Here is a 13,700-nt window from a genome sequence, read left to right as displayed (position 1 = left end):
GGTCCTGTTTGGCACCACTGGACTGCTTAGAACAAACCTCTCCGACCCACGTTGTGTCTTTAGTAACTGGGCTGGACGGTCTCTGCCTTGCTTCCCGCAGTGGGCACAGGAGTGAGGTTCCCATGCCAGGTGAAGCTCAGGGCTGGCCCTGGGCACAGAAGGCAAGGGGTCCACTTACCCAAAAATAAAGTCAAGAGCCCTGCAGGCAGGGAGGACGGGAGGCACATGTGATGGGGTCCAACCTGGAAGACTTCCTGGTAGAGGTGGTCTCCCCAGAAGAACTCTCCATTTCTGTTACAGTTCATGTCTGTTTCTTTGTCTCATGTCTTCTTTTGTTCTTGTTCTGGCCTTCTGTCTGCCCCTCCCTGTCTCCATCTCACTCCTCCAGATCCCAAGCTCTGCCCAATTCCCATGACCCCCAATGGGCACCTGGACCCCAATCTCCCACTGGGTGGACATCTGGGCCTTGCTGGAGCTGCAGCACCTGCCCCCCGCCTCTCGCTGCAGCCGGACCCTATGCTGGTGGCCCTGGGCTCTCGCAAGAGCAGTGTCATGTCACTGGGGAGGGCGAGCTACGACCAGCGCTCCCTGGTGAGTCCTTGTGGGGTGCTTTGGGTGGCTACTTCCTGCTGGGTATGTGCTGAGGGATTTTGGGAAGTGCCTGCCAGTTCAGCCTCAGACCGGTACCCAGGCTTAGGGCACCAGACTGTCCAGCCAGAACCAGGCAGGGGTGATGTCTCTTATATTTCTGAGTTCCCAGTATCAGAGCAGGACAGGACAACAAAGAATGATGAATGAATGAATGAATGAATGAATGAATGAGTGATGCCAGTGGGTCTGGTGTTGAGATTTGGGTTTTTATCTTGACAGCAGTGTGTAGGGGAAATAGCTGGGCTTGGGGGTCAGGTAGACCTGAGCTTGAATCCGGCCAGACACTTCTAAGTGACCATGAGTAAGTCACAGCCCCCTCTGAGCCTCAGTTTCCTTACCTGTAAAGAGGAAGATGGCCCTAACTGGCTGTGCCTTCCTCAAGGGAAGTGAGGTGGTCGGTGGAGATGGAACCACACTGTGGACACGCTCACGGGTCCACGGATGCAGATGGAGTGAGAGGCAGGGTGCGGAGAGGATCCCTGTTGTCTAGCTGGTTCTGTCACCCACTGGTCAGGCTGGCGGCCCTCTTAGGGCCCTCAGCAGGCATGCAGGCTGCCTTCAGTCACAGCCAGGAGTGTGTGGCGGGCCTTGACCTGAGCCCTGGGCTTCCTCCCAGTCCAGCTCTCGGAGCTCCTACTACGGGCCGTGGGGCCGCAGCGGGGCCTGGGCCAGCCGGCGCTCCAGCTGGAACAGCCTCAAGCACAAGCCGCCAACGGCTGAGCACGAATCCCTGCTCTCAGCGGAGCGCGGCGGCGGGGCCCGGGCCTGCGAGGGCGCCCGGGACGAGGGGCCACCACGGGCCGCGCCCCTGCACGCCCCGCACGCCCACCACGCGCATCATGGTCCTCCCTTGGCGCACCGTCACCGCCACCACCGCCGGACGCTCTCCCTCGACACCAGAGACTCGGTAGACCTGGCTGAGCTGGGGCCAGCCGTGGGCGCTCACCCCCGGGCGTCCTGGAGGGTGGCAGGCCCGGCCCCCGGGCACGAGGACTGCAACGGCAGGATGCCCAACATCGCCAAGGAGGTCTTCACCAAGATGGATGACCGCCGGGGCCACGGGGAGGACGAGGAGGAGGAGGTCGACTACGTGAGTGGGGCGGGCTCTAGGGGCTGGGCCAAGGATAGGAGGGGGCGGGGCTACGGGCGGGGCTGCAGCGGGAAGGCCGGGCCACAGCCGCCACTAAGGAGCGCAAGAGGGCATGGCGGAGGAGGACAGGGCTTCAGGCAACTGAGCTGCTCCTGGGAGAGCAGCCCTCTCAGCTGCCGTGGGTGGGGCGAGGGGTTCCGGTCTTGCTGGGAGGTTCAGAGGTCATCCAGTAGCCCCAGTTTGCTGGATGGCTGGAGTGGGCAGTGCTGACCCGCCCTCACCCTGTCTCGCTCTTGCCAGACTCTGTGCTTCCGTGTGCGCAAGATGATTGACGTTTACAAACCTGACTGGTGCGAGGTCCGCGAGGACTGGTCCGTCTACCTCTTCTCCCCTGAGAACAGGTGGGCAGGACCAGGTTTGGGGTGAGGTTAAACTAGGGTGTTGACGGTTCTGGGAGGGAGAGATTTCAGCAGAGCTAGGCAGGGCCATTGCGGGGGCAGCCCCCATACCCCAGAGGGCCCTACTGCCCTTGAGGGGCTGCAGGGGAGGGGGAGGGTTTGAGTGGGGACTTTCCTGGGCATCTCCTGTAATCTAGGCCAACCTGGTGCTGGGCGGATCCTCAAGTAGCCTGGGGTGCTGCCATCTGGAGGGAGCGTCAGAAGGCTTCCTGGGGGAGGAGGACTTTGGAGGCACACAGTGTTCTGTAGGCGAAGCGGGGTTTTGAAGAGGTGGAGGCTGGTCCAGGTGGAGGGAGCACTCTGAGGGAAGGCCTGGGGCTGAGGCTGAGGGTATTGGTGTTGCTGGAGGGCAGGGCTCAGGGATGTGGGGCAGCGTTTGTGCAGCCTTGAGTGCCAGGGCAAGGCAAGTGCCCTTCATCCTGTGGCTGCAGGAACCACCATGGGAGTGTGGTCAGGGGAGGAGGCTCCAGGTGGGTACCAGAGATGTAAAGTTGCCACCTGTTGTGTGGCCAGAGGAGAGAAGGGTCAGCTTCCTTGAGGTAATCCCGTCCCCATGTGTGCTTGGACCCTCTGCTTTCCTCCTGGATAGGGTGAGGGCAAAGCAGCACTCACGTGGCCCCTGCCCTCCCTGCCCAGGTTCCGGGTCCTGTGTCAGACCATCATCGCCCACAAGCTCTTTGATTATGTCGTCCTGGCATTCATTTTTCTCAACTGCATCACCATCGCCCTGGAGCGGCCTCAGATCGAGGCTGGCAGCACTGTGAGTGGCTGGGGCCTTCGGGCAAGGCAAGGGACAGGCAGAGGGGCAGGCCACCAGGGCCTGCTGTGAGACATAGTGCAGGGCTCAGGGGGCTAGGAGAGATTAGCAAGGCTGGTATCAGGGAGGAAGTTGAGGCAGGGAACTTGCCTCTGGGGAGGGGAACATCTCCTTGGGCTGCGAAGTGGCAGCCTCCCCTGGGTGCCCCTTGGCCGGAGGCAGAGGTGAGCCTGTGGCTAGGCAGTTCTGGGAGCCCCAGGCCCATGGTACTTCCTGGCTTTTACAGGAACGCATCTTCCTCACTGTGTCCAACTACATCTTCACAGCCATCTTCGTGGGCGAGATGACGCTAAAGGTAGTCCTGATTCACCTAAGGCCTCTCCCAGCCCCAGCTGGGAGGTGGGGCCTGGCCCTGGTCCAGCCCACCCTCAACCTGTCACTCACCTCATCAGCAACATTCCACAGGGGCCCCAAGGCCCGCGCCCCTGGGTGCCAGCTCCTGGGCTCCAGGGACCCAAGGGGGAGGGTGTCGGCCAGGTCTCTGCTGGCCAGGAGCTCACACCCGGCCAGAAAAACAGATGCAGGGAAGCGTTTACAGTGTAACCGAGGTACCTGCTGGAGGTGTGGAGACGCTTCCCAGAGATTGTGGCTTTGAATTAGGTTTGCCAGATGTGCGGGGAAGACGGACCCGGACAGGCCGTCGACCTGCGTTTCAGGGAGCGGCTCCCTGCGCCAGACCTGCTGGGTCCTCGCCTCTTGCCTCTAGATAGAGTGGCCGGCGCTTGTCCCCTGCCTGCCACTCCACCTGCTTGACTACGCCCACTAGGCATCGCCCCGCCCCATCCCCATAGCGGAGTCCGACTGACTCCGCCCATCGCCCCGCCCCCAGGTGGTCTCCTTGGGCCTGTATTTCGGAGAGCAGGCGTACCTGCGAAGCAGCTGGAACGTGCTGGATGGCTTCCTAGTCTTCGTGTCGATCATCGACATCGTAGTGTCCGTGGCCTCGGCTGGGGGAGCCAAGATCCTGGGGGTCCTCCGGGTCCTGCGGCTCTTGCGCACCCTACGACCTCTGCGGTGAGGCCTCCTCCCCTTTGATGGGAAAGCCCCTGCCCCAGGGTCTAACTGGACCCCTCACTCTTGCCCTCCTCTCCCACTCAATCCTCCCACTAGCAGGTGTCAGGTGTCAGGCAACAGCTGAGCAGGGTCAGGGACCAGACTGTGGGCGCTGCTTCTGGGGGAGGAGCCTGGAGGGTGTTAGTGTGTGTGTGTGTGTGTGTGTGTGTGTGTGTGTGTGTGCGCGCGCGCGCCAGAAGGCCAGGGCTGAAGGTGGCCTCCAGGACCACTACCCCCGGCTCTGTCTGTCCCTGTCTGGCTCACTGCTATCTTTGGGCCTCAGTCTCTAGACGGAGGTGTGGTGTGGTGTGGGCTCCAAAGGGGCGGGGTGAAGGCACAGTCCCATGCTGTGCATGGACATCTGGAGCCTGGGCGACTCTGGGCAGACTGGGTGGGGCTGTCTCCTGGCCTGGCAGGGGGCTAACGGTGCCCTTGCCTGCTCCCTGCCTGCAGTGTCATCAGCCGGGCGCCTGGCCTGAAGCTGGTGGTGGAGACGCTCATCTCCTCCCTCAAGCCCATTGGCAACATCGTCCTCATCTGCTGTGCCTTCTTCATCATCTTTGGCATCCTGGGGGTGCAGGTGAGGGGCACAGGCTGGCCAGGCAGTGGGGTGGGCTCTGCTGTCAGAAAAGAGGCTCCTCACTCCCGCCCAGCTCTCCCGACCTTGTGCCTGCCGACCTGGGGGCTCAGGTGGCCTTGGTGGAGCAGCCATGTCCCTGCCGGTGGTGAACTCTTGGTCCAGGAAGGGAGACAGACATGGCCTAAATGGCTGAGTGCAAATCAGGCTGGGTAAATGGGACCACAGGGGTCTGAGCTACACAGGAACATGAAGCTGGGCTGGGGACAATGGGAGAAGCACCCTGAAGGAGGTGGCCTTTGTACTGGGCCTTGAAGGAGAGGTGATTTTGACAGGTCACAGTGGGAAAAGGTGTTTCGGGGGAGGACGGGCACGTGTGTTGAGGTGAGCCAGGAGCTCTGGCTGGCATAGAGAGATGAGCTGAATGGTGGGCTGGACCAGGTAGGGAAAGATCTGGAATGGCAGCTAAGGAGTTGGGGCTTGGCTTCTCCAGGGTGGGGACTATGGGGATCTCTGACAGGCAGAGACTTGAGCTAACTCGGAGTTCGGTTTGGAGCCCAGCCTGGGAACAAGGTGGGCCTCAGGGCTGGACAGAGAAGAGGGGGCAGGTCATAAAGCATGACAAGAGTGGCCAGAGTGACCTGGCCTTCTGGGATCTGAGCTGCTGCTGAGGCCCTTCCTGTTTCTTGAGTATCTGAGCCCCGAGGCTGCTTTCTTGGTCTTGTGTTTGGGGCTGTCGCTGGAGAGGAGCCCTGGGCACAGGTGTCCTTTGGGGCTGCTGAGAGGTCCACAGTGGAGCTACTGGGGCAGGAGAGAATTGATGTGGATGCCACGTGGACAGTAGCCCTGCCCTTTCCAGGCAGTTGACATGAGAGGGCTTGGGTCCCTGGAGAGGGTCCCTTTACTTCTCTCCCTGTCCCCTGGAGATATGCAGGCAGCTTTTCCCTGTGGGGTCCCTGCCTAGACACCCAGAGCAAGTACTGGGGTCTGATCTTGGGTCCGTGGACAGCCCAGGAATCAGACAAGCAGGGTGGGAACCTTGGCTCTGCCACCTCCTAAACCTCAAGAGACTGAGAAAATTACCTGTCATGTCTCAGTTTCTTCACCTGTGAGATGGGATGAGCGTAGCCCCACCTCACGTTGGAGGACTTGGGAAGATCGTGTGGTCCAGTGCTTGGCCTGGAAGTGCCCCTTGAAGGGCAGTCCCTCTTCTGATTTGCACCGCACCCCACCCTCTGGGAGTGTTGGCAGGATGGTCACTCACCCTGTATCCCTTACCTCCAGCTCTTCAAGGGCAAGTTCTACCACTGTCTGGGTGTGGATACCCGAAACATCACCAACCGCTCTGACTGCGTGGCCGCCAACTACCGCTGGGTCCATCACAAGTACAACTTCGACAACCTGGGCCAGGTGAGCGCCACCCACCTTCCCCTGACCTGACCGCCCCCAGTGGGTGGGGTGACGGCTCTTCAGTGCCCACTGCCTGGGATTGTAGACCGGCTTCCGGTCCTGCCATGCCAAGGCTGACCCTGTGACCCTGTGACTTCTCCTTCCCAAGCCTTGGTTTCCTTTTCTATGAGGCAGGTAGGAAGAGCACTCAGTCTACAGGTGGCCTGAGGCTTGTGATCCCGAGTGCAGAGTCCAACAAGCACCTGGTGCTTTAGTAGACGTTGGTTCCTGGCCCTTATACCCCCACCCAGGGGACCCTGCCAGGAGTTATAGAGTCAGCCAGATGTGAGTGTGAATCCAAGCTCCGTCACTCACTGTAGGTGTGGCCGATCTGAGCCTCACTTTCCTAGTTTGTAAAATGATAATGTTACAGCCACTCTGCTCTCCTCTCCAGTCACAGGCAGGTCCTTGCCCATTTCCTGTCTCGCCCTTGGTCACTCCTCCTGGGGGGGGTGGGTCTGCCAGGCTGGGCCATCTGGGTAATGCCCCTTGTGGGAGCCCCCAGTTGGCTGCCTCCAAAGAGCCTCTGCTCCCCAAGTGCTCCTATTTCTTGAGGGGCCACCCAGGTGGCTAGGTATGACCAGGGGGCTGTGCCTTCCCCAGGTCAGACGGGGAGGGAGCCGGATCCAGGTCTGCATGGCCCGGGGCCTGTGCCCTGCCCCTGTGCTGGACCCTCCAGCTGGACCCGACTGCAGATCTCACTCTACATGGCCATGGGTGCCATTCCCCGTGCCCCCTGGAGATGAACTACGGGGCCGTGGAGGGGTAATAAGTGGCCAGGGGAAGGGGGTCGGGAACCAGGACATAGCCGCTCTCCTGTCTCCCCCAGATTCTCCAGATACAGTGCCTTTTCAAGTTAACAACACAAAGGTTGGCAAAACAGATGTTTTTAAAAAGATGCTTCAAGAGGCTGAAAGAAAGTCAGTGGGGGCCTTTTATAAACTTGCTCTTGACCCCTGACCCCAGCGCCGGGCCCCGGCTCCTGTGGAGCATCCCCAGCCCTTTCCGTTCTAAGCATGCTTGATTCCAGGCTGACACCCTGGGCCCCTAAGGAGGGTGTTCTCAGCACACAGAGGAGGTGACAGCATGGCACAGAGCCCTAGACTCCTCGCTGGGCCACTTCCCAGCTATGTTCCCTTCAGCAAGTTCCAGTCCCTCTCTGTGCTTCAGGGTCCTCATCTCCAAATGGGGCAGCGACAGCAGGTCTGTGGTTCCCGGTTTCAGGCTCCCTGCACTTCCGGCCTCTGTGATCCAAGGGCTCACGGGGACATTTGGCCCCTAGTGTCTAAGAGCTTCATATGCCAATCTGGCAAAGAGGCTCCTTCTGTGGCCCTGGTCCTGGGCCGGAGCCCTTTGTGGGCAGCCTTCAGCGCCGTGCCCAGCTGGGAGGGGAAAGAACAGGGCTGTGCCCTGGATGGATGAGAAGGGAGGCTGGGGCAGGGCCAGAGACCCATCCCAGAGCCGCATGGGCTGTGACCAATGACACGTTTGGCGTGGTGGAGGCACAGGAGAGAGGAGGCGTCGTCCAGAGTAGGGCATGTGACTGCCAATCAGCCTCTGCTGGTCCAGGACCCTCTGTGACCCCACTAACTTCCATCAGGCTTGGGCTCTGCAAGGATAGCACCAGTTCGAACCAGCTCAGAAAAACTTTATTGAGCACCTACTGCATGCGTGGCTCTGTGCGTCCTCTAGGACAAGCTCGTAGTCCTGGAGAAGGGACATGAGGATGCTTTTTGGCTGATGTCTGTGTAGGAGCCTTGGCTGGCTGTCTCTTGGGGATCACCTCTGTCTCAGAATCTCAAATTAGTGACAGTAACTATCACCATTTACAGACAAAGGAGCTGGGGCCCAGAGACATGGAAGGACTTGGCCTGAGTCACACAGCCAGTGAGTGGCAGAGCCCTGTGACCCCGGGCTCCTGACTACTCTTGTGAGCTCCTGTTTTCAGGTGTTCGAGGCAAGTTCAGAGTGATGGAGGCAGACCCTTTCATGTTTATCAGGAACTTTCCACTTTCAAGTCTTAGCTGACGCTCTCAGCCAACCTGGCAGGCAGCAACTTAAGTATTAGCTCCCTTCTGCAGGTAAGGGCGTAAAGGGTCGTCAGTTTTCTTGCAATTAATTTCACAGCTGAGACTGGAGCCCAGGACTCCTGATCCAGCGCTTGTTCTCCTGCAGCAATGCCTGCAGGGTAGATGGCAGGCGCATAGTGGGTCCTCAGAAAAGTTTCGTCGGTTGAAGGCACAGCTGTTCCCTCAATGTGGGGAAGGCCTCTTGTCCTTCTGCCTCCCAGGAGGGGCAGATGCAGCCTGAGCTGCCCTCGCCCATCATCCCCGAACCTTCTCCTCCCTGTGTCTTCCAGGCCCTGATGTCCCTCTTTGTTCTGGCCTCTAAGGATGGCTGGGTGAACATCATGTACAATGGGCTGGATGCCGTCGCTGTGGACCAGCAGGTGGGCGTGGCTGGGGCCGGGTCGGAGGGCCAGCGGGAGAGGGACAGACATTTCTGGGGCCTGGTGGTCTGTAACTGGTGTCACCAAGACCCACAACCCTAATGTCTCCCACTGTCAGCCACAGCCCACCCCTCACCATCCTCCACCAGTCGAGCCGCTCGCTGGAAAGTGAAAGTCATTGCTCCATGCGCTTTGACAAAGCCCTGTGCTCCGCAGGGAGAGCACCTCAAGCTGGCTCCTGGCTAGAGAGATGCGCAGCCTTGTGGGTGGAGAGCCAACCATCTGCAGGAGGAGGAGAGGGGCTGGGCCAGCTGGCAGAGGGACAGCAGGTGCAGGCCTGAGGAGAGAGTCATGAGCGGGGGGCTGGGGGTAGAAAGCGAGAGGAGGAGCAGCAGGAGGCAGGCAGAGCTGGGTGGTACGGAAGACCCTGCGTGTGTCATGGCAAGGGCTGGCGTTTATCTGAGGGCGTGCGAGTCAGCGAAGGTGTTACAACAAGGGAGCGACGCCTCCTGCGGGCTGCTGGGTGAGGATGGATTTGGGGGTGGGTAGGTAGATGGGGGTTGGGGGAGAAGATGGCCCTGATAGGAGGAGACCTAAGATCCCTCCGAGAGCAGGGGGCCCTTCTGGTGCTAGGCAGGAAATGAGAACATTTGGAGGCGTCTTCCTCCCCTTCTTAGTCTGTCCACCCCTCCTGCACGCACGCACGCGTGCGCGCGCACACACACACACACACACACACACACACACACACACACACACACACACGGGCTCCACCAGGGATGTGCTGGCTGCCTTGTTTCTGGATGGATAAATAACTGGACGGATGGAGAGGTGGACAGATGACTAAGTGGGTGGTGGGTGGGGGAGTGGGTGGGTAGGGGAGTGGATGGGTGGGTGAGAGGAAGGGAAGAAGACAGGTGGGTATGCGTTCAGGGGGCAGTGGCTGGAGCAGGAAAGGGGAAGGGCTCTCTTCCCCAGTCACAGTGCCTGTGCCAGGCCAGGGAGGGCACTTCCTACCTGCTTCCTTCTTCGAACCTCACGGCCTCCTAGGAGGCAACTCTGTCAGTTCCTCATTGCAGCGAGGCTTGGTGGGGTGGAGCACCCCCACCCCGGCGGGCCCTGCAGGGCCCGCTCAGCCTGCCTCAGCCCCATCTGGCTCCCTGCAGCCCGTGCCCAACCACAACCCCTGGATGCTGCTCTACTTCATCTCCTTCCTGCTCATCGTCAGCTTCTTCGTGCTCAACATGTTTGTGGGCGTCGTGGTGGAGAACTTCCACAAGTGCCGGCAGCACCAGGAGGCCGAGGAGGCCCGTCGGCGCGAGGAGAAGAGGCTGCGGCGCCTGGAAAAGAAGCGCCGGAGTGAGTGGGCGGCGCCCCGGCCCTGTGCCCCGGCCCTGCGCCCCGGCCTTAGGATATGGCGTCTGTGTCCCTGTCCCTGCCTCCTCCCCCAGTGCCTGCCTGTCCAGGTGATCTGAGCCCTATTGGTGTCCGTCTGGAGTCTGATGGTGACACCACTGCCAACCAAGTGGCTCAGTCCAGGCAGAAGGCAAAGGCAGAGCCTGGATGCCCGACCCCGAGCTGTGGGACCCCTGTCCTTCCCCCAGCGGGCCAGGAGCCCCTGCCGAAGGCACTTTGGTGGTGGGTGGGGAGAATCGGTGTCCTGACCTCTTTGCCACCCTCTCCCACATCTTACCCAGTTCCCTTGCGGTTCCCTGGCTGGGCAGAGAAGGGCTAACTCTGACTCCCAGGCCTGGATGAACCAACATCTCTCCCTCTTGCTTCCTCCCTCCCCTCTGCCTCTCCTTCCGCATTCTGCTCCTCCCTTGGCCACCCTCTGGTCTGTGCCATGCCCCCATGGACCCCCACAGAGGCCCAGCGGCTGCCCTACTATGCCACCTACTGTCCCACCCGGCTGCTCATCCACTCCATGTGCACCAGCCACTACCTGGACATCTTCATCACTTTCATCATCTGTCTCAATGTAGTCACCATGTCCCTGGAGCACTACAACCAGCCCGCGGTGAGCCCCAGCCCCGCCCCAGCCCAGAGTCCCTAGGGGGCGGGGCTCAGGAGCACCCCACCATAGGGGCTGGGTGGGGTAGGATCTGAGCATCTCTCCCATGTTGGGCCCTACGCCCAGGGAGCTCATGGCCTGGTAGGACAGATGAATGAGAGGGAAAGATCTGTCATTCCTGGTGTGTGGGGAGGTGACATTTGGGCCATGCCTTGAACATGGGTAGCAGTGTCTATGGCGTGTTTAATATGACTCTTTACAAGGCACACTACACAGATACTAACTCTCTCATCCTCACAGCCTAAGGTGGGGAAGGAGACTTTCTCCAGATTCTGTAGATGAAGAAACAGAGGGTCAGAGGTCAAATATACTGCCCCAGTTAGTCGACCAGTTAGTGGAGCCAGGACTGGAACTTTGATTTGCATGCAAAGCCTGCCCAAGTGGCCTCCACTGCTACCTAGTGGAGCCTATGGGAGGGGCATTGCAGGTGGCAGGACTGTTGGGGGCAAACACAGAGGTGGGAGAGGCTGACCAGTTCCCAGCTAGCTTTAGTGTGTGTGAGGGACGTATCAGGACAAGCACATTCCAGAGCTTCCACTTATCCAAGCTGGGGGCGGGGGGCGGGTAAGAAGAGAGAAGCGGAGGCTCCATGTGAGGAGTGAGTTATCTTATTTTAAATGTTAGGAGAGGGATGTTAGACGTGTAGGAAAAGGAAGGCACCCACGGGCAGAAAAGAACAGTAGTTGTAGAACTTCCAAATCAGCATAAAGAAATGGAATAATAACAGCTCGCATTTACCAAGCGTTTAAGTATATAGTCCAGTCAGGCACAGGACTGCCAGCTCATTTAGTTTATACTGCCACTTTCTGAGGCACGTACTGTTGTCATCCCCAATTTACTGATTGGAAAACTGAGTCCCAGAGAGGTCGAGTGACTTGCTCAAAGTCGTAGTGAACAGGAGTAAGTGCTGAGCCAGGATGCTAATCTCGGCAGTCTGGTTCTTAACCATGACCCTGACCATTACTCCACGCTGCCTCCAAAGGCGGGCATCTGGACCAAACATGCAGAAACAGGGAAAAGGAAAGAGCAGTGTGAAACAGAGCACGGTGAGTAAGAAGGAAGGAATAAAAGAAGACACGTAAATCGTTGCACTAAATGTGAAGCGATTAAATTCTCACCTTAAAAGGCAGAGACTTTCTGACTGGAGCAAACGGGGGCCAGGTCATGGGCTCTGGATCATGCTTCTCTTTACCCCCCCCATCCCACCCCACCCCGTAGTCCCTGGAGACAGCCCTCAAGTACTGCAACTACATGTTCACCACTGTCTTTGTGCTGGAGGCTGTGCTGAAGTTGGTAGCGTTTGGTCTGAGGCGCTTCTTCAAGGACCGGTGAGTGGCTGGGCCATGCTTGGGCAGCATGGGGGGTGGGCGAGCTGCCAGATGGGGAAGCAGTCCTGACCCCTGAGAAAGCCTGGCGCGACCGGAGGAAGGGAGCCAATAAGCGTCCAGGCATAAATGGCCAGGGGCCCCTCGGTGCTGCCTGTGGCTTTGAACAGGTTGTGATTATGGTCCCACCTGACGAGTGCAGGGCATTCCACCAAGTTTCATCAGCACAACTTCCGTGGGTCCTCCGCCCCGCAGTCAGAGTACGACACACCTCATGGTAGTCCTTAGAAGGGGACAAGTGAGGCTCAGAGAGGTTGGTGTGTAGCCCAAGGCCACACAGAGGGAGCAGTGGGCTCCAGATTCAGACCTAAAGTCAGAGCCCATTTGTCCTCCTCTGCAGGAGGCCAGAGATAATTATTTAGCCTGGTCAGTCCCTTGCTTGGGGAATCAGAGGCTGTCTGGGGACAGAGAGGGAGCTGGACCCAGTGAGGTCTGGAGGAGCCAGTTGGGAGGGTGGCCACACATCCCTGCCCTGTGGGCCACAGCTGGAGGGTGGAGAGCTGGGCAGCTCCTCCCAGCCGAGGCTTGTGCCTCTCGCCCTGCTTCCCACTCCTGCCCTGCTGTGTCTCCCGGGCAGGTGGAACCAGCTGGACCTGGCCATCGTACTGCTGTCGGTCATGGGCATCACACTGGAGGAGATCGAGATCAACGCGGCCCTGCCCATCAACCCCACCATCATCCGCATCATGCGCGTCCTGCGCATCGCCCGGGGTGAGGAGCGGGGCAGGGGTGGGGTGGCAGGGGGAGGGGACCCAGGGCCACGCGCTTCCTGCCAAGCAGGGAACAGAGCCAAGAGGAACTCGCGCCTGACGCACACTCGGCCCGTGTGTGCGCGCTCACGTGCGCTCGTCCACAGACCACCTGTCCAGCCCTCTGCACCCCGCCTCCCCGTCACACTGCGACCCACGCGGTCCCATCTCAGGCTGGGATGAGGGGAAGCGTGCGGCTGGGGAGACAGGGTTCCTCCCCGGCGTTGCTCCAACACCCGCCGGGGTTCCCAGGCCCCAAGGCTGCTTAAAACCTGTCGCGTCAGTGCTCGTCCAGGTGCCTCTCACTCTGCCACCTGCACCCGCCTGTTGCCTCCAGCTTCCGAGGTGGGGGTGGGGGACGCGGGGGGATGCGGAGAAGCTCAGCAGAATACCGCCTCGGTGAATTAGTGCTCACTCGGCACTTTTTATCCCTCTGTTTCCACTGGGTGTGCCCTCCTTCTCCGGGATGTTTTTAACCAACATGCCACCCATGCAGACCCCCATTCACTCTGCCGCTGTACCCACCTTCTGGTGGCGTGGCAGCGCAGAGCCATCCCCTTTGCTAACGTGCTCCTCCAATCCCACTTTTCTTCCATGTTGACACACGTGCACGCATATGGTCACGCACATCCTCACTGGCCCCGGGCTGAACGGGCCGGGCTGGGTCTCGCCCGCAGTGCTGAAGCTGTTGAAGATGGCCACGGGAATGCGGGCCCTGCTGGACACAGTGGTGCAAGCTCTGCCCCAGGTAGGAGACACTCTCTCCAGCAGCCCCTCCTGCCTGTCGGGGTCACGCTGGGCCCTGGAGACGTAGGCCCCAACTTCCTTTCTCCCTAAACCTACCCAGAGCCAGGGCCGAACCCCATCTCCAGAGAAGCAGTTTGAGCGGGGGGGCTGTGAGACGGAACAGGTCCCCTTGGCCTCTTTCTTTCTGATGCTACTAAGTGC

The 13,700-nt window shown here is 59.9% G+C and overlaps 1 protein-coding gene across 1 annotated transcript in view; it reads left to right on the top strand.

Annotated features, from left to right (window-relative positions):
* The window catches only part of CACNA1I (calcium voltage-gated channel subunit alpha1 I), a 102,237-nt gene that overhangs the window by 79,313 nt on the left and 9,224 nt on the right, over positions 1–13,700 (top strand). Inside the window, exons 12-25 of the mRNA XM_011369120.1 lie at positions 389–591; positions 1,268–1,741; positions 2,042–2,142; positions 2,836–2,959; positions 3,243–3,311; positions 3,846–4,030; positions 4,523–4,649; positions 5,931–6,056; positions 8,455–8,544; positions 9,711–9,903; positions 10,413–10,564; positions 11,837–11,946; positions 12,581–12,714; positions 13,430–13,500. Coding sequence (XP_011367422.1) covers positions 389–591; positions 1,268–1,741; positions 2,042–2,142; positions 2,836–2,959; positions 3,243–3,311; positions 3,846–4,030; positions 4,523–4,649; positions 5,931–6,056; positions 8,455–8,544; positions 9,711–9,903; positions 10,413–10,564; positions 11,837–11,946; positions 12,581–12,714; positions 13,430–13,500 — 2,159 coding nt within the window. The remainder of the gene's footprint in view (positions 1–388; positions 592–1,267; positions 1,742–2,041; positions 2,143–2,835; positions 2,960–3,242; positions 3,312–3,845; positions 4,031–4,522; positions 4,650–5,930; positions 6,057–8,454; positions 8,545–9,710; positions 9,904–10,412; positions 10,565–11,836; positions 11,947–12,580; positions 12,715–13,429; positions 13,501–13,700) is intronic.

Source organism: Pteropus vampyrus, unplaced genomic scaffold, assembly GCF_000151845.1.
Source record: "Pteropus vampyrus isolate Shadow unplaced genomic scaffold, Pvam_2.0 Scaffold145, whole genome shotgun sequence".
Classification (NCBI taxonomy): domain Eukaryota; kingdom Metazoa; phylum Chordata; class Mammalia; order Chiroptera; family Pteropodidae; genus Pteropus; species Pteropus vampyrus.
This window is presented reverse-complemented; position numbering and strand designations above follow the sequence as displayed.